This window comes from Apteryx rowi, unplaced genomic scaffold (assembly GCF_003343035.1).
Source record: "Apteryx rowi isolate R43461 unplaced genomic scaffold, aptRow1 scaffold_401, whole genome shotgun sequence".
Classification (NCBI taxonomy): Eukaryota; Metazoa; Chordata; class Aves; order Apterygiformes; family Apterygidae; genus Apteryx; species Apteryx rowi.
Window position 1 is genome coordinate 820,101 of NW_020450542.1, and position 27,818 is coordinate 847,918.

Genomic DNA, 27,818 nt, shown 5'->3' on the forward strand with positions numbered 1-27,818 from the left:
GCATTTCAGAGAGGTGATCGAGCATGCAGGTTTCCCTGGAAGGATACAAGAGGATCCTCCATAGCCATGTCCTGTGCGCAYKTCCCTGGCTGCATGCACCCGCTGGAGGCGTCCCGACCTGAGCCGCCTTTTGCCAACTACCCTGTCACTATAACTCTCCCCTTCCCCCATCTTTCCTAGTTTAAAGCCCTCCTTACCAGGTTGGCCAACCTGTTGGCAAAGACACGCGTGCCCCACTTAGTGAGGTGGATCCCATCTCTCCCCAGCAGTTGTCGATCTTCAAACAGGGTCCCATGGTCGCAGAAACCAAAACCCTGTTGCCAACACCAGCAGCGCAGCCAGTTGTTAACTTGGAAAGTCCGTCTCCTCCTCCTCTCATCCATCCCCCTCACTGGCAGGATTGAGGAGAGTAGACTTAGGCATAGTGGGTGTTCGGTTTGGAGGGAAAGAAGCCCTATGATTAAACTATGCATACTCAGAAGTTGAGAGGACATGCCCAATCTTGTCTTTATTGCCAAAAGACTTTTCGATAGCAATTGAAGTGTAAGACTAACATTTTTTGGAAAATGTGGAAAATAAACTGTGCCCATGTTGAAATGTATTTATCTATTTTATATCTGATAACTCTGTATGCCTGTTTAAAATTGTAATAACTATTCTAGGGTCTATAGACTTGGCATACTGCAATGCTCTCTACCGAGAACTGAAGAAAGGTTTGGAAGKCCTGGTTCTTGAGAGCAATCTTCATCTTCTCTATTTGGCAACTCCATATGATATGATTTATAACTGTAACCCAGATTGGATGATATATTTGAGACAGGTGAGAACTGACTTTCAGACATGGATCAGGGCATATATTAACTTTGCTCATTATCTTTAAAATTATCTTTTAATTATAGGAAATGTAACTGCTGGGGTAACAGTTTGATGAAAAGGTAATGGTTTATGTTATTTTATTTTTGGTCATACAGCTGAAGTGCTTTTTTCATATTTCATAAACACCTAAAAGATGTCATTTGCATCTATATTTTTAGCTGTGTTCAAGAGAAAGAATATGCAATATGAAACTGATCTCTTCAGTTCCCAATATTCCACATCCTAACATTAACCATGGTGCTAGCCTCGCTATGACCAGAGTCTGACTGTTGAATCTTACACAAGAGCTCACCATAAACCATTTACACTTAACCATATCATCCTAGTCCTGCAAGGAAAACCTGGTTGAATCAGTCAAAAGCCATCTTTCCCTTCTGATGCTCATTTATTTCATCCTTGGTTTTGCGAGCAAAATTCACCGGTAAACCTAAGTCTTCAGTCTTTCCTGTTTAATATCTCAGTATTATCCTTAACTCCAGTCATGATTTCAACTGTTACCCAGTGACCCATACATTCCCACAGACTGCTAGGGTTCTATCAACCCTGACAGCACAGCCCTCATCCTACTCTTGTGCACTTTAAGATCCACCAATAGTTCAGGTATTCCCTCTCTTGCAAAGTGTAGTACACTAGGGACAGAAATAAAATCTACGTGGTTATATTTCATTTGTTAAGTAGGGCAGTTGCAAAAGGGATTGAAAGTTACAGACAATTCAAACAGGCAAAGAAACTGCAGGTCTCTGACTACAAGCAAGTCAGTTTAATAGCTAGCCAAGTGTTAGATGTTTAAAAACACTATTTCACTTTGAGTAATAGACATGTTTTCTCTAACGTGCTTCATAAGAGAACTAAATATCTGAAAATTCTTGAAAGATGGTTATCTTGGAGCATGTGCAGAGCAATTGTTAAACCTGTAGAACATTAAAAATAGTTTCTGACTTGTTTGATTTTACAACCAGTTACTTGTGAAATATTTGGTGACACTGGAATCTTCTGGTTGATAAAACCTAGTATTAGCATTGATTAACATTTGAGGAGAGACCTTAAATCAAGGAGATGTTTTTATGTAGATGATACTCTTAAAAAAAAAAAAAAAAAATTACAGCGCACATGGCAATAAGGTGGTTGTAAGTTCTTAACTGTTTTTATCTGTTCATCTCTAATTTTGTACAAATATAGAAGTAAACATTTTTACTGAGGGGAAGGTAAAAAAGAGCCCTGCTGTGTGCACCTTAATGCTAAAGTAGGATATGCATTCAAACAAACACACAAAAAAAACACAGAAAACTTTCATACCTGCATACACACCAGGAGTTTATCAATTTAACAGATTTGTTTATATAGTTTTTTATACTAGTGGAATAGTTCTCCTTGAAAAGGAATCAAAGATCCAGTTATTCAGGGAGGAAAATAAGGGAAAGCAAAATTATGCACCTCAATGTGTGCAGGTGGCTCAATATTATATGCATTTAAGATGAATTATTTTTGATGTCTAGATAAAGCACATTCACATTGGCTGCAGCTGTTCTGTTTTGTAACTCTAACTTTTAATGAGTTTTTAATAGAGAAAAATGATTTTGACTGTAATCAATCTTCTGTTTTAGTTTAACCAGCTAAGTGCAGCAGAGCAAAGAGTAGCAGATATTGTGGGAGTACCTGAAAGCTTTATTACAAAAAAGGCTTCTGGTCAAGCCATCAGAAAGGTAGGCTGAAAGCTTATGATTCCTAAGAGAAAACAGTTTAGTCTTTTCATTTGAATATTTAGAAATGTTTAGATAACTTTTCCATTAGTATTTTTTAGTGTTATGACTATTCTTTCAATAATTAAGATTCTTTTAACCTCATCTAATTGGTTTTCTTAATGTCATGTAATATATTTCAGATGTAACATAATATACATTTGTTTATATATGTAAAGAAATTCTTGCATTATCGGAACATTTGGAATTTTGTTAGCTCTGAATTCTAACTTGCTTTCTTCCTAGAACATGGACAGTGCTATTATAAACAGGCTGTACCTGTCATTTGTCCTTTATACCCTACTGAAAGAGACCAATGTGTGGAGTGTTTCAGAAAAATTTAATATGTCTCGAGGATATGTGCAAAGTCTCCTTACTTCTGCTGCTTCGTTTGCCTCTTGTGTTCTACATTTCTGTGAGGTAGTGTGTGTTAAATATATCTAAATACCTTCTTTAGGATTTCTATTTTGCAAAACAGTGTTAATATTTTTCTGTTGTGGCATATTAGAACTTAAAACAGATGTTATATTTCACATTTCCTGTGCAAAACAGTGTATATTTCCTGTTCAGAAAGGCGTGACAGAAAATGCTAAATAATTTTCATGTGCAGGGCACTGATCACGGTGTCAGAATGTGCTGTTAATGAAACAACTGACAGAAGTTTCCCTTTCTTTCTCTTTGAAATAAGATCATCTAGTTGCAGAATGCCATCCTAGGAGAACAGCTGCCTTGGCTTGCTCTCTTTGCTGCTTCATTTTTTAAAATTTATTGTTAGTCATTTGAAACTGTCTCAGCTTTGGAATGTTTAGCAGAGGGTAACTACAGATAACAGCTTCCCCCTGTCTAAAAGCCGAATATGTGCTTGTTGCCTTAGAGCTCTATCAGTAGTAGTTCAGTGTATAGAACTTGGGCTCAATTTCTTTAAAATTGTTTCTCTGATTTTTAATCTCTTGTCTCTTCAGGAAYTGGAGGAATTTTGGGTTTATAAAGCGCTGTTGACAGAACTTACCAAACAGTTGACCTATTGTGTTAAGGCAGAGCTCATCCCTCTAATGGAAGTAGCAGGGGTTCTAGAGGTTAGTAAACCTGGCTTTCTGTTCATGAGCTCTTGAATGTGAACTTTTGTGTTAAACATTACTGTGTCACTCAAGTATCTCTGGAAGGCCAAAATAATGTTTTATTAAGAATTTAGTATCACGCCAATGTCCTGCAGTGTTTTCTGGAGGTCAGGAGAAAAAAGAGTCTAAATGTTCAGAAAATGTGAGCTGGAGCCTATGTTTTTCTTCTGGCTGCTACCACAGCAACGGTGAAAATGTTGTAGTTGCGCAGTAATTTACAGAGCCATATACTCAACCGAAAACCAGAATCCATGTCACTTTTGTGGTAAGGATTCTTCACAGTTTATGGGAGCAAAGAGAAATAAGAATTAACATTACTTAAGTTAGAAGATTCTCACAGATATGGTATGTTGTATTGGGAACCTGCATTTTTACAATAACTTTTGTGATGCTATGTGCATTTTAAATAAATTCGGCTGGCCTCTGAGCTGAAGACTCCTATTCAAATAAAAAATGTTTTGGGGCCTCAGTGCAAGGCTATGAGTAGCCACTGGACTTCTTTTCGAAATTATCTAGCTTGGCTGTTCAGCATATTGTGGAATCAATTTGTCAGCAGACCTTTTAATTTGGTGGCAGTAAGGTTTTATTCTGGGAGAAACTAAAGAGCGGTGAAGAATGGCAGCCTAATCCTTCTTATATGTATGTACGTAAAAGTTTCAGGATTTGATGCAAAGGGGAATGCAAATCTATTTCCTCCTGCCTCAAACTTTTTATACAGGAGCATTTTTCTGTGTAAAGGCAAGATAAATCAGGACTGCATGATTCTGCTGAAGTTTTATGCTTTTCAAAGTTCTTGCTAACATCATGTTACTTATGCACTGGAGTTAAAACTGTATTGAAAAATGGTATTTGTAGCAGATAGACTGTAATCTTTAACAGACAAGATTTGCATCGATTTCTGTGGAGGAAACTGCTAAAATCAATGCTGTGGTTACTGGAGTGAAAAAAAACTTGTTCATTTTTCCTTTTCTTGAAAATAGTGTTCAAAGAGCAACCTAAAACCATTCCATGAGATTAAAGTCACTAGTGTGGAGATAATTTGGGCCATCAGATATACTGTGCACACAGTAACCAGAAAATAAAGCACAGAAAATATTTGCTGGCAATTATTCTTTTGTGACATGACACCTCCTTCCCATAATTGAATGTTTCTGGTTCTCAGTTACCATGGAGAATACCGTTATTGTCTGTAGGCCTTTCTTGGAATGCTTTATCAAAAAAAAAGGGCATGGGTAGTTGCCATCAAATACATGGTTTTTTTCTTTTTGTCTTTAAAGAAAAGAGGAAAAAAGCCAAGGAAAAAAGATAAATGACCAAATGCTTGGAGATGTAGCACTTGGTCATCAAATTGATGAGTTATACTTTATAACTCAGCATACAAAAGTGTTTATTTACTTGGGTTTATACCAAAATGTCTTCCATGACTGGACTAGAAGTGCATTTTTATTTAAACTTTGTAAAGATCTAGCACTATTTGTTACGGAAAGAAAATTTCTTCCAGAAGTAGCCTTTGCTTAGCAAATACTTTACAGCTGCTTTGCCTTCTTTCATCGCAACAGGACCAACCCAAGTAAAAAGCAGCAGATAAAACTCCCTAATGGTCACGATCTTTCAATTCCAGAGCATGTCCTGTATATGTGAGTTCACAGCCATATCTCTGCACAAAACTACAGAAATAAAAAATGATATTACTCATAACACTAAAGGAAAAAAAGTAATCATAAGCCTTTAACAGGAAAGTATAGCTTTTCTGGACTTCTATGGAAGCTTGTACGACTGTCTTTTAAATTGCAGAAAATAAAGGACTAGATTTTTCAGATTAAATCAACCTTCATTTATTTAGATACCTCTAAAAAATGTAAGATGGTCATTCCTGTCGGTGACAGTGAATTTGAAAAGAAAGATGACAAAAGAGGATGCCAAAATCAGTATTAGTGGGCTCAGAAAATACTGCGAAATGTTATTAAGCTGTGTAAGAATGTGTAGGGAAAATGCTATGGGTGAATCTGTTTCTTAAGGGGTGGGCATGGATAGAGGCTCTTATCAGAAGGTCAGCTCCATTGCAATGAGTATTGCTGTTCTTCAAAAGATGAATCAAAAGGGATCAAATTGATATGCAGAGATAGAGATTGGATGACGATTTTTATTGTCTGGTCTAATAATTTTCTGCCACACCTTAATTTTTGGCTTGCAGGCACGTGCAAAACAGCTTTATAATGCAGGCTACAAAACTTTAGCACACTTAGCTAATGCAAATCCAGAAACACTGGTGAAGATGATTGAGCATTTGTCACGATGTCAAGCCAAACAAATAGTTTCATCTGCAAAAGTAAGTAGGAATTATATTTAAAAAAAAATGCTTCAAAACTTCCAACTGTCAAAAGTGAAAGTGAGTGAAATTTGAAGTAACTGAAGCCTTCAGTTTAGTAGTAATTGATTTAGTAGTAATTGAAGCCTTCAGGTGGTTTTGGATGTCTGAGATTAAAATTTTTGATCTGTATTAAGAATCTATTGAAGTACTAGTGTTCTTCACAATATTATTTGTCTAAGATTGTTACAAGAGTAATGAATTCAGCATTTGCTGGCCTTAATGCACCTGAATGATAGGCAAATATTAATTATTTTTTTAATAGTTTGTTATGTACAGGATAGGGGAGAGTTCTGTTCTTTTTCAAAAGGGGAAGCAAAGTTTGACAGCTTGTCTGATGAAACATGGGAAGTAAATGACTACCTTCACCTTTCAGTCAGAGCTGTGGAAATTTAACCATGTACCTTGCTGGTTTCACCTTACCTTCTTACCATGTTGCTTTTTATCATGTCCTGTTATCCATTCCTCCTCAGTTGTCTACCTTTTTGAGTGCATGCTCGTAGAGAAGGGCCTTCGCTTCATATTTGTCTGTAAGGTACACTTAGTGACTTAGGCACACAGGTAAATAATAGAAGAGAAGGAATTGGCTGTTGCGATGGCATCAGCTTCATGTTTAATTCAGCTAAAACAGTAAGCTATTCAGTAAAATAAGAGAATGCTTAGAACAAATTTAGGGATAGTTGGTATAAAAAATTTGCAAGTTGAACAAACTCCTGCTTTGTATATTCTGATTATACTGTATATACTGTATATACTGATTAAAAGTACTGACAGTGGGATTTAAATGTTCCTTCACTGAAGAAATGTTAATGGCTGTTTAAGATTGTTGCAGCCACTTTGCTGCATTTTCTGCTGCTATGTGAGCCAAAAGAACAGGATATACACATATTCCTCATCTGTTTCAGTGCCAAATCCAGCAATCTAGCTTACACCCTCTCTCATGCCAGAATATTAAACTGATAGTTTGCTCTAACTAGGAGGAAGAAAGCTCGCATGTCTTACCCTACAAATTCTGCTGGCGGATGGTTAGTCTCTATTAAGTGCCAGTAACAAACAGTTCAGGGTAGTAACTGAACAGTTGCTAGTGTTCATGTCTTACGTGCCTAATATAAAAGACTGTGCTTCTCTTACAAGTGTTTCATAAAGCAAGGAATCTGTAATTTGACAGGTACAATGTATGAATGCTTATATTAACATTGAAAATAAATGCCTTAAGTTAAAAATGCTTTTGTTAAAGGTACTAGATAAATGGTTTATGTTCTGTTACATTTTATGTATTACTTAAAACTGCAGGACTAAAAAAAATAAATTTGTATGTATTTCATGAATTTTGTGGCTTCTAGGCTTTACAGTGTTTTCCATATTGGTATGCAGTAAACAGTAAAACATGTTAGCAGTAGTACCTGTGAAAATGTTACAGTCCTTTGAAACAAAGATGCCTCAGTCTTGCTAGCAACAGCAGAAGTTATTTTTGTTTCATTCTGAAAGACCCAGATACAAGCTTGGAAAGCAGATTGTTTTTTATCCTTTCTTGCAGTATAGCAAATGCACTTTTTGTTTCCGAATGATTTGATTTTAATTATAGATGCTGCTGAGTGAAAAAGCTGAGGCTTTACAAGAAGAAGTTGATGAACTATTAAGGATGCCTGCAGATATCCCAGGGGCCTGCTGACCAACTTTTTCTTTAAAAAAAAAAAAATCATGAAGCAATAGAATTCAAATACTTTTACTTTTTAATTTTGTCATGTATAAAGCTGCTGTAATTATAATAAATATTTAAAGTCTTTTGTATACCTCATTTTGTGTGAATTTTGAATTCAAATTACTACTTAAAGTAAATTTCATTTGAAGGTTCTGATTATGAACCTCTTCAGCAATAGATTAGAATCAAAAGACATGATATTAAATTCAGTTGGACTGACTGGTGCATGCTTTTGTAGACCTAGAGCTCTCAGGTTCATAGCTGACTTCTAAAGCACAATAGAAAATTAATTTCTTTTCGTTGTAAATCCTCTGTAGGACACATTTGCCTGAGTGAATTACTCCAAAATTCCTACTACTTGTAGGAATCCCAGTCCTCTAGGCATAGCTAATAGAATGAGAGAAATAGAATTGTAATTCATAATTCAGAAGTTTTGCCAGAGCTTCATAAGAAATTCTAAGTGATTCCTAATTTAAACATTGTTAACTGGGGTAAACATATTTGTATTCAGTCTTTGCTAACATACCTGGAAAGACAGTTCCTTTAGGATGTTTCTGTAACAATCTTCTGAATATGTTGTGTAAGATAAATGATCATGAAGACATCTGCAGGTTTAAATATCGATCTTATATATGACAACTTACTATTAAAGAGAAAGAGTTAAACAACTGTTTCATTTTCCCGAAGCCACATCAACTTCCGAGACTCCATGAGCAAATGTCAGTCATTCTAGCTAGGTTTTGAAAGGTAGGTCTACCAGATCCACTCTGGCACAAAGGTAGGCTTCTAAAAGTAATTTTGCAAATGTTTTTCAGCTGTGATGTAGTAAACTTCTTTACATGACTAATATGTAGTGCATTATAATTTACAGCACTGCACATAGAGTGACTTGAAAGCCAGTTGGTAACCAATATATTGCCAAGGTTAAAGTTTGACATTTTTATGTAAAATCAGTTGGCCCTTTATTCAGTAAAGGAAACCTAAGATAAAATTTAATAAGCATTGCCTTTTTTATTCAATTCTACCATTATGTTTGTGTTGTGGCTCCAGAGATAAGAATGTTTTAAATCGACTAGGATCTGCTATTACGTTTGTATTGAAGTTTACAGTAAAGAACTTGAGGCTGAACACTTGTCCAAAGGTGGCAGTGGTGGGAAAACTGATTAAAAAAAAGTTATATTGCCCATTTGGTTGTGACACTAGAGAAATCCTAGGTAGTGAGTAAATTCCCTGTGTTAGCCTTCATTTAGAAGAACCATTCCTTTAAGGCCACAATTCTGATACTTTGTGTACTATGGCTTTAAAAGTTCAGGTAAGTGAAATATTTAACAGTACATTCAGTATTAAACCAGGCAAAGAACTTCGAAACTGCAAATTTCAGAGACAGCATGAGTCATTTGTTTGCTAGACTTTTCAGCACCCTCAAGGGAATCATGTTACTGTTATTTCAGTACCTAAGGCACAATGGTTTTGGAAACATCAGAACACGTTTGTGAAGTTGGCTCTATCAGTAAGAGTTATAATTAGTCTTCAAGTACAGAACCTGTATTTGCCATGCCCTGAGGTTATCTAAGTATGTCTTTTAATGCTTCCCCTTTTAAATAAAACAGATTTTGACGAAATGATGGCTAATGTAAAAAATTGATTGGTTTTATATTTAAAATAGCTTTAAAAGACAGAAGCTATATACTTCAGCATGACTGTGAGTACATCTCAAAGCAGTTGATGGAACATTCCTGAGGGAAAATTTTAGTGGTGCCTTTAAGGCTGAACCAAGTGCTCTGAAGCTTTGTTGGTTTGCTTGACTATTTTCCTGAAAAGTTTGAAACAGACTTGCTTGGAATTTCATAAACTCATGAGAAGTGTGGGAAAAAAATTGGGGTAAATAAAATACTGACAGCAAATCATTTAATTACAATAACTGATGTGGAAGAATTAATCTGTTGCTTATACGGGTAATTAATGAGCCATTAACTGCAGTCATGCTTAAAGATGTTGTTTGTATTTGCTTTTATGCTAATTAATTTTAAAATTAAGTGTACTTTTTTTTCTTGTATTGGAAAGGGGAAACAGCAGAAAAACATTTCAGACAGCTGTGCATATTTGGGTCAGTAACTCCCCTGTCCTCACATTGGTTAAGCTGATGCACAAGCACTGTTGCAAGATATGGTTTTGATGAGATGTATGTTTAGGAATCAAGTCAAGTATCTTCTGTAGAAAACCAGCCCCTTTGACAAGTGTAGCAAAGGTTCCTATGTGTTGGAAACAAGCAGATGGATTCAGTTCTTCACAAGGCCAGTCTGGGAAGAAAATTAGGTTGGCGTTTGTCATCTCTGCTGCTCTGTTTCTGCAGTCTGTGCTGTGCCAAATGGGTGATTGAACTTCCCCAGGCGTTCTCTGACCATGACCTTTGTTGTCCTTAGAAGTGAAAGGAATGAGATTGCAGTTTAAAATTCTGTTATAGAAAACCTGTCTTTTTCTGAAATAAAAATAGTCTAACCAATCAAGCCAGTACACTTCTTCCACATTGCTCTTTTTCATTAATATGTAATACTGTATCATTAAACATTCTTAAAAAAAAAAAATCAATTACACATGCTTTCTCCCTGGATGGAAGTGTGTTTGAAAAAAAAACAAAAAACACTACAACAGATACTAGTTATGTTACTTAGGTACTGCTGGAAGATGCTCAGGTATTTCAATGTTAAGCATAGCACTGGGCTCAAAAACCAGTATAGCATGCAGGTATAAAGCTGGGTATTTATTGGATTAATGAATGCCTGTTACTAGTTGCCACACTATGGAAAAGCTTGTGCTATGATAGCTTCAGAAAATTTTGGAAGGCAAAGAATTTTTTCCCTGGTTCAAAGGAGTATTTACATCCTAAAGCTTGTCTAAGAAGGGAAGAAGCAATTATGATTAGCTTGTCTGCGCAAAATCATGACAGGCACTTTGAAGTTAAGGTAGGTCAGGCAGATGCGCTATATTGGATGTTCCTGACAATTTCTTAGTAACCCATGTTATTCCACTTTTAATTGGCTTGTGTAGACCAGTTCTTGTGTTCATCTGATTTCTTTTTACCCCAAGTATTTATTTTTGCATTTTGGGAATCCCTGTGCAGAATTTATTAAAAACTATCTTTTAGGAAGAACTGGTAAAAGTGTCAGGCTTCAACTGCTGTTTAGCTGTTAATTTTCATTGTGTGAACAAGACCTATTGTGATTTGTGTGTTCTAGAAAGCCACTTCCATGCAAGTTAGTCCTGAGTAGGCAGTTCTCATTTTGTCATTTATTTTAAAGCTTCTTTTTATTTTATTTTGTGTGCTAGAATCGAGCTCAGCAACGTTCTTGAAGTACCTAAATTTGTCAGCAACACAGTCCACGGAAATAAGGTCTTTGAAAAGTATCTACGTAGCTGTAGAAATACTGAGAACTTAAAAAAAAAAAAAAAGAGAGAGAGAGAGAGATCAAATGTCATTTTCATCTCCAAATAGATGGAGTGCATTAAATGTTTCTTAACGAGCTGATTTCAGAAATAAAATTAACTGGGAGGTGCTATGTCAGAACAAAATCTGGCTGTCTGTTTGCAGGAGGGCAGGGAATCAGACTAGCTTACAGGAAAGCTTTAACGGGCTTGTCTTTATTTGCATCAGCTCAATTTTCTGTTTAAATAAAGAAATTACCCAACTCCTTAATTCAAAGCGATTTTGGTATTAATGAAAGCAGAATAGTTAGCTGGCATTGGTAAGGAATGACATTAAAATAATTTGGGAGACTTTTGAAATATTTATTTTGAAATATATAACCTGGATTTTCAATCTCTGTTCAAAGAAACGCGTACGGTTTTCAAGTGTATACTCATCTTCTTATGTAGAAATACATAGCATTTATGTGCTAATTTGACACAGGCAGCTCTGTTCATCCACATTCATGCTGCAATGTCACAGTAATTTCTTGCTTTTTGTGTATTGAACTTTTACTGAATTCCCTAAATATATATTAGTGTTTTACTTGCGCATGAAGTTTTCAGTTCTTACACAAACAGCTGTGGTGGTGTTGTTATTAGCAGTAATTCTGTGCTTTCTCTGTGTGTTTAATTTCCCAGAATGTTTTATTATTAGCTCTTAGTTCTTAGTTTAGTAATGGCACTGCTGGCATGAAATAAGCAGAACTGCATGATAAGAATTGTGTGACCAAAGAATTTTGAAAACCGCAAGGCACAGTTTAAGCTTTCTTTGGAATAAGGAAGCAAAATGGGATGTTGGTATGTGACTAGCTTTAAAAAACAAGAAAGTGGTTTTAAGTCCTGGTTCTGACACCCTCTCTGTCTGTAGTTTATAGTAAATCATTCAAATTCTGTCTTTTCTGTAGAAGGGGTTACACGCTTCTATGTTGATCTCCCTTATTTTGCAGAATTTACAAATGTATATAATGCAATGTGAAAAATGCCTGAAAATTAACACTTCCTATTTAATACATACAGCTTTTTATATTTAGCTACACATAGCTTTCCAGTTACAAGATTTTATTGGGATATTAAAGGCATAACACCCACTAGACATTTCATACTGTCTGCAATATATGGATTGAATCCATAACAGCATTCACCATTTGGAACGCAGATTTTGTGCCCGTGCAGTGAGAAAGGCAGAGAGTGATGAAAACTGATTCAAAGCATCTCTGTACAAAGAACCCTGTTTTAAGAATTGAAGGGGCAAGTCTAGTGAATTCCAGCAGAAATAATTGTGCACAGGCTGTATCTCAGCTGACAGCTATTAATATTTTCTGTATCTGTAGTAGTGTCTTTAATAGTGGTTTGCCACAATGATTTGTCATGTATTTATTTAATTTCTTAAATACTAGGTTTGTTCATAGGGTTGGGTAATTCATGTGACACTTCAATCATCCACTGATATATGAATTATTACTCTGACAGGTACTTCATAAAGAGTGATTCATTCCAGCCCTTCCTAGAGGTGTAGACATATAATTGGAGGTGTAGCACTAAAATTGGAAGCATTATACTGAGTCAGATATTGAGACAGCCAGGAGTGTCACTGTTTGGTCTATCTTAATCTGTCAGTGAATTGCATGGTACAAAAATTTAGAGCAAGCAGGAACAGGAAAGAACAGACAAGTGTGCACTTGAGCCAGGCTGATTAATTCCCCGACTTATTTATGTGACTGTAGGAAGTGCTGGACATTTATACTATAATAGATAAGTATTTGGCAATTTGCAGTGTGTTTTAGCAAACCACCATTTCAAAATGAGCCAGGTAAAAGAAGTTTGAAGTCAGAACCGATATGGATGGGCTCTCTGAGTTGTACTGGTCACGTTAAACATAACTGTTGAAAAATACTTTAAATGTTTTTATACTATGATATTATGCAATACCACAAGTATGACTGGGGTGAATTAATTCAGAATAGTGCTTTCTGCTAAGAATGGATACTGCCAAAGGAGATGGTATTGTAGCAAAGGGTTGGATGTCGCAGCCCCATTTATATACACTGTACTTCCCGAGAGTACTTCTTAAGAGTAGCGATCCCCTCCCCATGCAGAAGCAGGCAACAAGGATCAAAGTCTTTTACCTGCCTCTTGTTCTGCTTGGGTGAGGTGCAAGACCCTTGAAAGTCGCTTGGGCAGATGAGATCGCTATCGAGGGGTGTGTTTGGGGAGGGAAGGGCGGTAAAAATCTTTGCCCGAGCAAAGAGAGCAGCATCCTTTTGCAGCGGCAATGCCCGCAGCGGGTACGGCTGCCTGCTGGCCCTTCCGCTTCCCCCTGCGAGCCGTGGGAGCGTGCGTGCCGTGCCCGGGACGCGGCCAGCCTCCCCGCCACGCGCTCAAGGGGGTGGTTTCCTGGCGTTCCCAGCGGGGCTGGCATGGAGCGGGAGCGCAGCAGCAGGAAGAGCAGAGTCGAGCCGCCCACGGAGGCGAGTTGCATCCCTTTCCCGCCGGGGCGCAGGCGGCAGCCCGGCGGTCCCGCGAGGCTCGGCCCGGCTCACCGGTCCCGCTGAGCAGCCCTGAGAAGGATGCTCCTGCTGCAGCTGCTCTGCTTGCTGCCCGGGCAAGCCCTGAGCCAGCCGCCGGACACCTTGCGGGAGTCGAAGGTGGCAGTGCTGAGCCTCGGGCTGCGGGGACGACCTCTCAGGGAAGTCAGCCCAGCCTTCCTGTCTCTCACCCTGGATGCCAGCCTGGCTCAGGACCCAAGATATGTCACCTTCTTGAGGTAAGGGACAGGTGTTTGCCTCCTCCCTCTTCTTCTTCCCTTCCTGCAGCACCCAGCAAGGCTGTGCCTCTTCTGTCTCGTGAAAATTTCTTTTTCCCCAGCCCCCTGCTCTTCTCGCCCTGCTCCTTAGCAGAAAGGGGTGCTGAGAGGGGAGACCCTCTCTGAACCTCTCCTTCTTCCAGCGACCCTGGCACTGACTGAGGAAAGGCCAACCATCCTTCACAGCTTTGCTCTGGTCCCTTACAGAAATGAGACACAGCTTTACAATTTTGGAGCTAGGTTGTGTCTCTGCACTTTGGGATGCAGCTCATACCCACTGCTTGGGTAAATGCAGAGTAGAAAGAAGAAGCTACTTTCAAATGGAGAAGTAAGAGGGATCCCACAAAGGAGGAACTGGGCAGCTGTAGGTGAGTTACTAGTAACAGCTTTAGTAATCAACGCTCAAAATCTGCAATCCAAAAGCCATGTAACCTGCACTGGCCGTGTTCGATTTGGTGTCTTTAAGATACATAAGGTACTGAAATAGCTAAAGGATGGTAGGGGACCCTCACCCCCTGAAGCTTTAGATGGGGGAGACTTGGGAGGTTTCACTGTGGAATAGAAGTTATGATTGCCCAGTCTGCTTTGAGATTAAATAAGCTATTTAATTGTCCCAGGACAGCAAGCTGGTATCTGTCATCAGTGCTGACTACTCTGTGACCTTTTGCTGAGGGAATTGGAGAAGAAGCAGTTAGATGGGGAGAAGACATGCTTTGATGATACTCACTGAAAAAGATGTAGGGGTAAACTCAGGAGGGGAGCAGCCTTGCTACCAGACTGGAAGGAGAGGGAAATTTTCAGATGCTGAGCAGAGCGGGTTACGTGTGGCCAGGCTGGGGGCCAGGGGCTTCTTGCCCTTCCACTCTACAAGGTAAGAAAATGATCCGAGTCCTAGTGTAGTTTTGGAAACATTTGCCAGGGAGCTGTTGACTTAAAGTCAACTCTAATAAAGGCCAAGGAGGGTCTGTCACAACTGAGGCCAAATCTACAGTTCCTAAAAATGAAGCTCTCTATTTTTCTTTTTTTTTTTCTTCCCTCCTTTGGTAACACTTTGAACAATTCAAGACTACCAAGCGGTGATGTTCCTTGTCTATCCTGTTGGCTCTGATCTCTCTTGCCTTCCTTTTTCCTGCTTTTGCTCTTATTTTTTTTAACCTGTTCTTTCTTCCTTTTGATTCTATAATTTTTGAAGCTATTTTATTTCTTTCCTTTGATCCCATTTTTCAGTCCCATCTTCTTTCTTTAGTCCTTTTGATTTTCCTCATCCTACCTCGTTCATCTTTTCCTCCTTGCCAAGGTGGGGGGAGGGTGATACCACCTAGTTTGAAAGAGGTTGAGTCTGCAACCTTTAGACCTTCTGGCAGCAGCAGAGTAGGATCGGGCCAGAAGCCAGCGGATGCAGCCCTGAGCTTTGCTCAGTTTGTCACTGTGAGCAGGAAGTTGTTGGTGGGCAGTAATCAGCACCAGATCTCCTCAGAGTAGTGATATTGCTTGTGTATCAGAKGTCATCTTGATGCCTCTCTCTCTCTGTTTCCCCTAGCAAAGGCTAGGTTTAAGTGGTGTGCACCCTGCTCATTTCATGCAAGTCACAAAAGTATAGCTTATGCTGTGTTTTAAGTCTGCTTAATTAAACTAATGTTAGTCCCAACATGGACTCTTTTCTTCTCTTTGGTACAAAAGCATTTGATTTGGCTGTAGTTTAGGGAAACTGGGAATGATGGTGTAAAGTCAGTTTTACATCCAGCTTCTCATGGGACTGGTATGTTAGTTTTGTCTAAACAAAACCAAAAACAWCTAGGGGAGAAAAATGCCTGTTCTCAAAATGCTCTCTTACTTTGCCCACCGCCCGTGACTCAGCTCCTCACCAGTGAGCGTGATCCCTGGAGCGCATCTCCCTCACTTACCAACTCCTTCAAGCTCTCCTAGTCCCTTGACCTAGCAATGACCCTTTTATATAAAACAGAGTACTGGGAATACAGGTACACGAGAGGCATGAGATGGCACACTCAGTATGAGTTAGTCTGACTATAATGTCTCTTCCATTTCTTGATACTCTTCCCTCAGCAATCCCAAACTGCGCACCCTTGCGAGAGCCTTGTCCCCAGGCTTCCTGAGATTTGGTGGCACCAAAACAGATTTTCTGATTTTCGATCCCAACAAGGATTCAACTTTAGAAGAGAAAATCATTTGGGAACTTCAGGTGAAGCAAGGTAAAGTAGATGCGAATGAAACAATCTGTAGTTTAACTAATAAAATAATTGCTTCAAAGTGTGCTGCAGATGCAGCAAATGTGTGACTGCAGCATTCGTGCTTCTCCACTGATTCAGGATTGCTCCCTTCTGTAAGGATCTTCCAGACTTGTCTCCGCTTTGACCTTGTTCTGTTTTGGGACCTCTCCATGTCTCTCTCTTCCCTGCCTTACACAATTCCCTAAATTCTCCACAATCTGTCAATCTCTCATTTCCTCCAGCATGATCAAAATAATGAGCTCTGTCAGGGTCCCTGTGAAAATGAGGAAAGTTGCAAAACACATCCCTCATGTATTCGGTATCTGCTGCAACTTTGCTGCCCGATACTCATTTCTGTGATGCCACCGCAGCGTTTGTAACTCTCCCACCGTCTGGGAGCCAGCCAAGGTCAGCTCAAAAATTGTAGTTTCATCCAGAAAACAAAGTACTGGCTGAAAGTAATAATCTGCTGAGAGCAAAGTGATTGTTTTGTCTAGCTTTCCCAAAATCAGAGTTAGGCTGACAGTGAGCAGTACTGCATTGCATTCCTAAAAAATAAGTGTAAACTGACCCCGCCCTGATGAACTTCACTTATGTTTGGTCCTTGTGTGCAAATATTTTTCCTTTACATTCACTAAATTAAAGTTAATTTCCTCCTCAAATTTTGTGAAATATATAAAGCATTCTAGAGTTGTTTTATGTGAAAAAACATTGAGTAGCCTTTTGTATATAGATACTAATGGGTGATGTTCGGTTTGGAAGTCAAGTATTATTTTCACCCTATACCACTTTCTCGAATACCCTGCTCCTCTTTGAATATTTGTAACTCTGGCCTGCTTTTAACTTCCTCTTTGGTTTATTGTGTGATCCTCCATGGGTTTTCATACTTAAAAAAAAAAAAAAAAAATTACGTATGAAGAGAAACGGAACATGTCTGCAGACTTCTGCCAGGGTTTTAATCTGAATCTTGTAATACAGTCAGCAGTTCTTACTGCATGAAACAGGAAATGCTGCCAACAGTTCTCATCACATAGAACAGGAAGTGGTGCTTTATATCTCTCTTAAGCAATAAGAGCTATTAACCATGTGGTATTGTTGTACGGAGGTTGTTTATCTGCTCCTCCAGTGCCATGCCTGTCTGGGCACCATGGCCTGYGCTTCTTAGTCATGATTTCCAGTGGTTTCCAGAGGGGCTCTCTAATGAAAACAGGTTAGCAGGTTACGGCCACAAGTTATATGAGCTTGCAGAAGCCCAGTTTAGACTTTTTTTTCCTCTTTCCATCTCCATCACCTTAAATGGGGTCATACGTAAATATATATACACACATATCTGCACGCACACACGTACATATACACACACATATATATCAATTCAGTCCTCCTCTTCCATGTGATTATTATATTGGTCATGAAAGTAGGGACGAGTTYGATAGAAATGCAGGACTGGCTCTCAGCCCTACATAAACTAGTTACGTTTCTTGGTGAGGGACACAGCCCTTCGCACACTGAACCCTTGCCATGGGTTTATTGCTGTCACGCTTTATTCTGTCTTACAGAGGCTTGTGGATTAAGATCTGGGTTTTCAGCTGTTGAGGAGCTACTACTTGCCCAGTGGCCCACCCAAGAGACGTTAATTCTTAAGGAACAGTACCGGAAAAAGCACAAAAACACCACCATTACAAGTAAGATTTTGATGGATTCTTACACTGGAATTTATAACTAAGAGATTGCAAATCTCTGTTCCATGGTAAAAGTGTCATGGGCAGTTAGGAGCTGACACCAAAAATTAAGGTTTGTCTAAGTCATTGAGATGTTTCTAAAAAATCTTACCCTACTCTCTGTCTTCTTGTTTTGTATTTAATACTATTTGGTCACTGCAGGAGTTAGGCAAATCTCAGCATCTTGCAGGGTAATGTTTAACAAGCTTCACTGGAGCTGGGTTCTCTGGTTTGGCTCTGAAAGCCTACATATCTACAGCACCGGGTTAAATGCATACAATGCAGATTTTAATTTGGCTTTAAATCAACTAGCACACTGGACCTTTGAAATAAATGGTCTCCCCGGTGCTTCTCCATCATGCAGGAAATACAGTGGACATCCTGTACAGCTTTGCAAATTGTTCACAGCTTCATCTGATCTTTGGGCTCAATGCCTTGTTGAGGAAAAATGGCCTTCAGTGGGACAGTTCAAATGCTCAGCTGCTGTTGGATTACTGTGCATCTCAGAGGTACAACATGTCCTGGGAACTGGGGAATGGTAAGTACGAAATGTGTCTGTGGGCAAGAGAAGCAGGCAGCCCACTGCGGTGGGCTGGAAATGTGCTGCCATGAGGTATGGGCTGTTTTCAGAGCAATGTGCTTGTAAGAGCACGTTTTGGATGATGCCCAAAAGAGCAAGGTAATATTTTACTGGGAAAATATTAAGGCCTTAATTGATGTGGAGAGAGGTGGCGGAAGGCCCAGTGACTGAATGGCTGGAGATGAATTCATCGCTCCCGAAAACACTCCGAGGTTCCCAGATGAAAGATGCTCCATCAAGTGCAGAGCGTTGTTTATGCAGACTAGCTTGGACAGAGTGCTGGAGAATGTAATATCTCACTGCAGTGCACTCTTTCAGTATCAAATAACAATCTCTTTCAAATACTGTACAATATAGTGCGAAGCCATAGATGGTTGGTATTTTGTCTCCCAAGACTAGGCATGGGTATTGATGTGCATGTCTCTCTCCCAGAACCAAACAGTTTCAGGAAGAAGTCTGGCATTTACATTGACGGTTTCCAGCTAGGACAAGATTTCATTCACTTACGTCACCTGTTGAATAACTATACCCTCTACCGTCAATCGAAACTCTACGGTCCTGATGTGGGACGGCCACGAAAGCACACACAGAAGCTGCTGCGGAGGTGAGGGGAAGTGGGAGCCACCGGGTGAGTTGGTGCAGAGCCGTGGTCGCCCGCTTGCAGCTGCACACAGGAGGTACAATCGAGGATTTGCACAAGTTCAGAGACACTATTAAGGAGGAACAATACAGATAAATCCAATTTAGCTGAGAACTGATTTATTTTGATTTTTTTCTTAAATTAGAATCATTGATTTTTGGACTGAGGATGACTGAAATCTTACCTGCATGCAAGATCTTAAGCTTAAACTCCTCAGCTAGTTGCAACTAAGACATTAGCAGTACCTCACTGATCCACATGTCTTTCAACTAATCACTGGCTCTAGTGCCAAGCTAGACTTTTCACCCTAGGAATCTCTGTGTTGCACAAACATAAATTAACCCTCCCAACAACCCTGTCCTCTTTGTTCGCAGCTTCCTGAAATCGGGAGGGAAGGTGATTGATTCTGTCACTTGGCACCAGTAAGTCCAACTCAGATGTCCAGTTGCTTGCTTAACAAATAATTTTTCATGAAATGTGGATTTAAACTTATTGATGGGAAGGGGAGGGAAGGAAATACCAATTCAAATGGTTCCTTGTGTGCCACTCTGTATGCCTCCTTTGCTCCRAATAAGCAGATTACTTGAGAGAGCATAATATAGAAATGCAAGAAGTGCCTGGAGAGGCTAGTTAGTGCACAAAACTGAAAGCACTGCCAGTAATTTATAACATAGGCATAGCAGTGATGGAAATGACATGTACAAGGTCCTTTTGCTTGCTAAATACTTACACTGAGAAAAATGGAAATAGGGTTGGTAATAAAGAGAAATGGCAGCTTTATTTCTCAGAGTGGAGGTGCAAGGAGCTGGATAATGGTACTTCCCCAGATGAGCAGAGTTTTGACAGTGGTGGTGGTCTTTCTGCCTATGTTACGTTGCAACAGCTATGAACAGCTAGGGAAATCTTCAAACGAAGCAGCTGCTCTGGTTATTTCAAATGTTACCAATTTCCAGTAAAATATACCTTCCAACGGGAAGCAGAGGTGACAGTTGGGAGGAAAGCTAGGCAGCTCGGGCTTATTTGGCAGAAGAGCTGCATTCCAGAAAGCACAAACTGTTTTTACAGGCAAAAGAGTTCTCCTGCTTAGACAGGCACAGCAGAGGGGAGTGAATAGCACAGTGATGTGTCTACACACATTCATTTCTAAAATGTGCTTTGCAAAAATGTACCTAATGCTAAAGGAAATGGGACATTCTCTGTGTGAATGTGTTGCGACCTCATCATCTGCACCTGGGGGCTTATATTTCAAGGGCAGGCTATTTCAACCAAGTCCTCTGGCTCTGGAATCATGCTTTTGTCTACCTTTTAGAAATGCATGGAGCAAACTGGATGGTAATGTTGTTGAACAGCTGCAAGGAAAAATATGTCCCTTAAAGCAAAGAGAGATCTGTACTTCCAGTAGCGAGGCTAAGCTTTAGTTAGAGCATGGCAAGTGCTTGGCCTCAGCAGTGAAGGTTTTCCTTCTTCACTAAAAAATTAGAGTAGCTCTTTCCACCTTGCTGAATGAATTTTTGCTACTCTTTGTGTCCATTACTCACCATATCCCATTTTGTGCTTTGGCCTGATTTTTTTTTCTTCCTGTATATGTGGTTCTTTTTCCCATCTTTTGTAATTTGAGCTGGTTTTCACTTTCCACGTGCTTCCTTCATGTTTGGGAGGTGACTGAAGAGCTCACAATTTAGCCCCATTAGTTTCTTACATCTACACCGATGTTTCTTATTCTTGAGTCCCTAATACAGTTCTTGTAAAGATCCGCAGTTCTCCTGGATGTTTTTCCTCCTTGGACTAACCGTGGGATCCTATCTACCAGTTGTCTGAGTTTATGCAAGTTCACAGTCTCAAAATTTGTCTTTGAGCTCGTTCCGCGGCATTCCTCCCCAGACAAGTCGCACCCTTCTGTAATTAAAGCTCTGGGGTCTTTTAGTTCAGATGTTTTCAGATTATATAGCCTTTAAGAGTGAGTGAACATCATTAGTAAGAGGTGACTTGGGAAACTGTCCTCCTCGAGGGCATCAGGGTCTCCATGGCAGGCTGCAGAGTGTAGAAGCAATGACACTACTCTGCTGCATTTCTGCAGGCCACTTGCAATGGCAAAAGGAAACTTTGTGCACCACCTATGGAAGGATTTTTTTCAGATTGTAACTGTGACCGAAGAAAACAACTCAGACCGATGTTAATTTTTGACTCAGAGGCAGGAGAGGTTTTAATGTCGCACCTCTGTCTTTCACATGGAGACACAGGTCTCATGTACCCAGCATCACACACAGCAAAATCAGAGGRCTGCATCACAGGATGAATTACCTTATTGCAAAAAAAAAGAATATTTTAGCTTTCTGTGTTATTTTCCCACTCTAATGGCACAACATTTTAAACCGCCTCTAGGTGGTTGGCCTGAGAAACTGAAGCAAGTTTCTGTTACGTCAGCACTCTTGTTGGGTTTAGAAATGCTGCATCTGTACAAGTGAAAGTTTGGCTCACTAAAAGAAAATCCTAGATCTCTTCAGTGACTCTGAGCCAACTCTTTGTAAATAAAGAATACAACAGCAGCCTTGTTAGCTGATGCTTTAAACTCTGCCTTTTTTTTTCTTTGTGCCTATTTAATATAAGAAAAAAACCTTAACTAACCTTTACCACATAGAAAACTGATCCTAGCTTCATCTGCTGAGCTAAATTTGTTCTCCAGGAGACAGAACTGGATGTGCGCACAATTCTTTCAGATCCAGCTCAGTACGTAAATAGCAATAGTTTTCTGATTCTTTCATTCCTGTGTCATTTTTTTCAGGACACTCTATTCTAAAGTGCTGAAGTGAGGAATGAGGCCCCACAAACTGGCATTTGATTTTTCAGTTTTGGTGGTGTAAGTTTGTCCTCGCAGCACCTGCAATTAAATGCTGTGTAGCTGAAGTTGATTTTGATGCTGTTTTTTTCGGTTTGGTTTGGTTTGGTTTTTTTGAGTCAAATGCAGCACAGCGAGCTTCAGCATTAGGTGGGAACAGATTTACATGCTTGAATTTATTTTGCAAAAAYGAGCTGCTAGCAAGCCACAAATTGTATCCTTGCTCCTTACTGGGCTGCATACAAAGGATCTTAAAATTCTGGCCTTTTAGCCATCTTTGCTTTAAACTGACATGTTTAATTTTCTTTATCAATTTAGGATTATCAGGTTTTAGCTTCCTATTGTGGCTGGAAGACCTCAGCTACCTCTGTGAGGACTGAATGAAATGCTAACCTAATAAAATGCTTAAACCTCAGATCCTGATTTCCCATTTTTTTATTCAGACAAATCAGACTTAAAAGCTCTTCTGCTCATGGCAGGACATACTGAAGAGTAAACTGCATCCCATAGGGATGCCTCCATCCCAATCCCCTCCAAATTGCCAAAATACTCCAACAGAAAGTGAAAAGTTAGAATCTGTTTTTTTTTAATATTTAATTTCATACTGTAAAGCAAGTTATCATATAGCAGTATAATACTACGCAGCATGAGAAGATATACAGAACCTGACTCTTAAGTGACATTTTTCTGATTCTAAATGAGTAATGTGATTTCTTGGGGAAAAAAATCTGTTGCTTCTASTTCTGTTGATCAAAATTTCTGTGAAATCCTGCCTTAGTCAATGTAACCCTATCTGAAAGTCCCTTAAACATAAATGGCATACCTACACATTTGGCAAAAAAAAATTAAAAACCGGACAGAACAAGAGTGATGATGTGAATAAATGTATTGAGCAACTGAGTTCTTCTGTTGTTTTGTACCAGTGGTAGAATTTTTCCTTAGTTTTGACTGTTCTTTCTTCCAATTTCAGTTACTATGTAAATGGACGAAGTGCTACAAGAGAGGATTTCTTGAGCCCAGAAGTGCTGGATACCTTTGCCACAGCTATACGTGATGTCCTTGAGGTGCAACACCCTGTTCAGTTGTTCACACATTCAGTTACTGTGGTATTAGCAGAACAGAATCCTGAATAAAATAGAGCTGCTCAGCTAGCAATAATAAGGATCCTCAAAGCTCGGATGCCACTGTCAGTGTAAATATTCAAAAGCATGTTTTAACAATACTGCTAATAGGTGTACTCAAGAGAAATAGTCTGCTATCCACTATACATGATGCTAGAAACTTCACAAACCTACAAAATTCTGATTCATCAGTTTAATCACTGGGCAGAGATGCAATTTAGGATCATATTTCCCTCCTCCCCTTTGCTCACATTTCACAGTACTTAGAGATCCTGAGAACAGGACAATTTAGAGTATAATGCTACTCAGCATGAGAAGGCTTACAGAACCTGATTCTTATTAAGTGATGTTTTCCTAGTTCTAAATGAGTAGATGTGACTTCTTGGAAGAAAAATCTGCTTTTCTAGTCCTGTTGATCAAAATTTCTGTGACATCCTGCCTCAGTCAATGTTACCACCCATTAAATGCAAATGGCATACCTAGGCATTTGGCTGAAGCACAGAATTTTGAATGTTGATTATTTTAGAAGCCATAAATTTAATTATTGTTCTCCTTCTTTTCTTTCCTACACAATACTAATCAGATTGTCGATGGAACCGTACCCAGTAAAAAAGTCTGGTTAGGAGAAACCAGCTCAGCGTATGGAGGTGGAGCTCCCAAACTGTCCAATACATATGTCGCTGGTTTTATGTGAGTAAAATAGCACGTGTTATAAATTATACATTTTTATATGGTTAAAGAAATGCCAGTTTGGGGCCTCTAAATGCCCACTACATCGCTGGGTCAGTAGGACTCGATTTTGCTTCCCAAAACCACAGTAACAATCCTGTATTCACAGACCAAAGCTTGTTGCGTTTGAGCTAGCTGGTCCCCAGAGCCTGAGAACAGTGACTGATGCTGTTACTGCCACAGGGCACTGCATAAATGCCAGACAGGAAAAACCTCTTCCTCTGACTTTTTAGATGATGTAGAAGATGAGCGGTTGTACATCAGCAAGTAACCTTCATACCTTTCAAGTAGATGCTTACGTCACACTTCAGGTTTGATGTATAGACAGATAACATCAGATTCCACTAGGAAATTGGGAAATAAAAGCATGAAAACGTCCCATTTCTGTCCTAGAGTCTATAACATAAACTTCATCCTTTTGCAAAGACCGGAAGCTCTTCATGACATATGTGTCCTTTTTCTGTGTCACACTTTGACTACTGTGAAATAATTAACCAAAGTAATGTCTACATTTTCTCCAAGGATGCCAGATTTAGCAATTTGAAGTGAAAAAAAAAAAAAAAAAGGAACTCACACTTTTCTTAGCACTTCAAATGATCTGTTTGCAGATTCAGGCATATAAAATAGCATTGGTATGTGTGGTTGACTCTTTGAAGATTAACAAAAACAATTTTGCAATGTATTTTTTCCCTCCTAGAAGGCAGAATGATTTTTTCAGCAGGGCCTTATGGGTCAGCAAGTCAAAGCCTAGTAATCACAGACAACCTTGTCATTTGCTGTGATGATTTCTCAATTTTTATGCCTTTGGGCAGTTCAAGAGCACATGCTGTTGTTGGTTTCCATTGTCTGTATCTTGTTTCTCAGGGTAAGGACAGCAATAAGGGAATTTAAGTTTTTCCATAAAATTGGGCTGCAAGTCAGATGCAGTCTGAAATTAATTTCTAAGGTAATCACTGCAAATTTTGAATTTGATTTAGTTGCATGATTTTAAGCAAATGTCAGCACTAAGTCTTAATTCTTTCTTTTCTACTTCCCATCTCTGTCTGAGAGAGGCAATAGAGTACAGCTTAGGTCTGCAACTTTATTTGCATGTTGTTTGCCTCATTTTTTGGCAGGTGGCTGGACAAACTTGGACTCTCAGCCAGGCAGGGAATTGATGTGGTGATGAGACAGGTGTTCTTTGGAGCAGGAACCTATCATCTGGTGGATGCAAATTTTGAACCTTTGCCAGTATGTATACAATCCCACTAACACTATTTTAATGCTTTATGTACTTATGTACAGACAAAATCTGATGTGCAAAAAGAAGATAGCTATTTTTACAACACAAGATAGCAACAGATTTTGTAGGAAAAATATAATAAATTACATCACAAGTGAAAAACAACATAATATGAAATTAAGAATAAGCATTTCTTGGGTCACATATGAGCCAAATAGTGACTGAAGCATAAGCAAGTGAAAAGGTGCATTTAGCATAGTTTAATTTATTTAGAATAACATGTTGCTATGATCAAACACCGTTATTGAATATGACATTCTCTTTGTGTATTTATAGCATGCTCTTTTGTGCTAACAGCACTTACCTCTGGATGAGAAGATAACTTTTTTTTCCCTTTCCTCCCATTTTTCTGCTTCCAAGTTGTGATTTTTACAGGCTTGTAAAGCACATCTAACAAAGGAAACCAACATATGGAGTTGTTCTGTCCTGTGGTTTCAGATGGTCCCTACGCCAGGGAGCAAGTTGTCAGGGATGGAAGAACTTGTTACTCCCCCCCCCCCCCCCCCAATTTAAAATAGATTTAGACTGAAAGGATGTGTCTTATTTTCATCTACAGACAGTAAAGATGCTAATAAACCAAATAATACTTCAAAGGTATGGAAATCCAAAGCAGAGCAGTCAATTTTACATAGCACTGAAATGAATAGGATGCTAAACAATATCAACAGGCTGTGTCTCCATACAAATGGACTGAGCAAGCAGGCCAATAGGAAAAGTCACTTCCCTGGGTCTGTGGTGAGTTAGACAAGAGAGAAACATTACAGCTTTCCTTCTAGGAAAGCTTCAAAACAAAACAAAAAAAAATGCTGGAAGAAGCTCTCTTTGAAAGATACCAGCTTTAGCATAATCCTCTGCTGGAGTTTTGATCAAAGAAATGACTTTCCAAAATACATCTACTAGGCCTAACCAAAGGCCACATTTTCCCCTGTTATGGTTACAGAGTTAATAGAGCAAAATCAGCAGTCAAGATTCAAAAAAAAGCAGAGCTGGAAAAATGAGCTCTTCACAGCAAGCATCATCCTGCTCTTACAACACTTTTAAGTTGGCATCATTTTAGGACTTCAGTGGATTTACTCTTGACTTGCATTCAGAATTCATCCTCTAAGACCTAATTAAAAGCACCGTGTCATCTAACTGCATGAAAGTCAGGGGACTAGTCCTGATTCAGCGTTGGTGTGTCAGGCACAAATATCCCTGCATAAAGGGTAACTCATCCCTCATGGGTTCCCATCAAGCTCCAGGGAGCTTGGCCCTCTGCTGAAAGGGCAGAGCATTCCCAAAATCAAACCCTCTCTCTCTAAAAAAGGAGCTCTCCTAGATCAGCATATGAAGAGCAAAGTGACTCCGAATGTACCTTGCAAACACAAGCATTTTGCAACTTGGAGACACAATTTTCTTTTTTGCTATATTATTTATGTGAATTTAAATAAATCTGATGAAAAAAACCTTGGCCAAGTAGAAACTTAAAGGGAAAAATGCTGAAGTTACCAGCAAAATGAATGTTACATTAAGAAGAATGTGGATGACAAAACCATTTGGATGCTTTATGAGAAAGCGCTCAGCTCAGGGAGTGCTTTTGGCTTCCAACTTTTTCACGTGATTTTTAAGGAAACATAGATTTCTGTCAGCACACAGTGCTTCCCTGTTGGCAGCTGCAGTCTTTCAAAAGTAAAAATATTTTCTGAACTTAGTCTTTCCACCAACATCTTGCTGGAGGGGTGGGGAAGGGAGAATAAGAATGATAAATATGAATTTAGTATACACAGTGGATATAAGTGCACATGTGTTTTGTTACACAGGACTATTGGCTTTCACTGTTATACAAGAATCTGGTTGGCACCAAGGTGCTGCGTGTTAGCCTAAAGGGAGCCAACCAGAAGAAGCTCCGTGTGTACCTTCATTGCACAAACACCCACCAGTAAGCATTTTTGTTTCTACAGAGATTGCCTGGATAGCGTTTAGAAATTACCAAATCTTGGCTCCAGACTTGCGAGAGAGATGTCTCCCATCTCCGGCCCATCCTATATTCTGAGTCTTGATCTGCTCTGTGTCCTTTTTTTAATTCCTTGCTGTCCATGACACATAAAAGCAGCAGTAGATCCTTTCCCTGCGAGCGCCCATCTCTGGCACACGTGGGCCCCCCTTTCCCAGCAGCCAGCTGTACTGTTTGTCAGGATACTCATGGACGCTCGTCCTGTCCCTGGCGGTGGGGCCACGGCTGTCTCTGGTGACCCTGCTGTGAACAACACCTGGATTCTGCACAACTTCTTTATTGTCTGATCATCATTGCAATTTTTCTCTTGCTTTTCAGCCCAAAGTACAGAGAAGGAGATGTTACATTGTTTGCTTTAAACCTCTACAATGCTACCAGATATTTGCAGCTACCTAATGACTTGTCTAGCAAGCATGTAGATGAATACCTTCTACTACCTCATGGGAAAGAGAACATACTTTCCAGGTAAGGACACAGTTCCTCTTCCCTCTATAGAGAGTATTGTGATTAGCATGCAGATAGCCTCTAAAACAATACTTTTCAACCTGTAAGATAAAAAGCAAGGTTATCATTCTGTTTTTCTGTTGTTGTTGCCTTTTTTTTTTTTTTTTTTTTTTTTT

At 39.3% G+C, this 27,818-nt stretch overlaps 2 protein-coding genes across 13 annotated transcripts in view; both read left to right on the plus strand.

Moving 5' to 3' along the window:
- The window catches only part of HELQ (helicase, POLQ like), a 22,142-nt gene extending 14,291 nt beyond the window's left edge, over positions 1–7,851 (plus strand). For 10 of the 12 annotated variants that reach the window (XM_026075330.1, XM_026075332.1, XM_026075331.1 and 7 more), the window contains 6 exons: positions 663–820; positions 2,481–2,579; positions 2,862–3,035; positions 3,578–3,691; positions 5,928–6,062; positions 7,687–7,851. In XM_026075330.1, the coding sequence (XP_025931115.1) occupies positions 663–820; positions 2,481–2,579; positions 2,862–3,035; positions 3,578–3,691; positions 5,928–6,062; positions 7,687–7,773 (767 nt within the window). In that variant the 3' untranslated portion in view covers positions 7,774–7,851. The remainder of the gene's footprint in view (positions 1–662; positions 821–2,480; positions 2,580–2,861; positions 3,036–3,577; positions 3,692–5,927; positions 6,063–7,686) is intronic. The other 2 variants (XM_026075333.1, XM_026075334.1) reach the window with 2 other exon arrangements.
- Positions 7,852–13,641: 5,790 nt separating this feature from the next.
- Positions 13,642–27,818, plus strand: part of HPSE (heparanase) — an 18,553-nt gene continuing 4,376 nt past the window's right edge. The window contains exons 1-11 of the mRNA XM_026075342.1: positions 13,642–14,032; positions 16,136–16,281; positions 17,856–17,981; positions 18,382–18,555; positions 19,030–19,201; positions 19,612–19,659; positions 23,044–23,137; positions 23,778–23,884; positions 25,039–25,153; positions 27,005–27,123; positions 27,517–27,663. Coding sequence (XP_025931127.1) covers positions 13,836–14,032; positions 16,136–16,281; positions 17,856–17,981; positions 18,382–18,555; positions 19,030–19,201; positions 19,612–19,659; positions 23,044–23,137; positions 23,778–23,884; positions 25,039–25,153; positions 27,005–27,123; positions 27,517–27,663 — 1,445 coding nt within the window. The 5' untranslated portion in view covers positions 13,642–13,835. The remainder of the gene's footprint in view (positions 14,033–16,135; positions 16,282–17,855; positions 17,982–18,381; positions 18,556–19,029; positions 19,202–19,611; positions 19,660–23,043; positions 23,138–23,777; positions 23,885–25,038; positions 25,154–27,004; positions 27,124–27,516; positions 27,664–27,818) is intronic.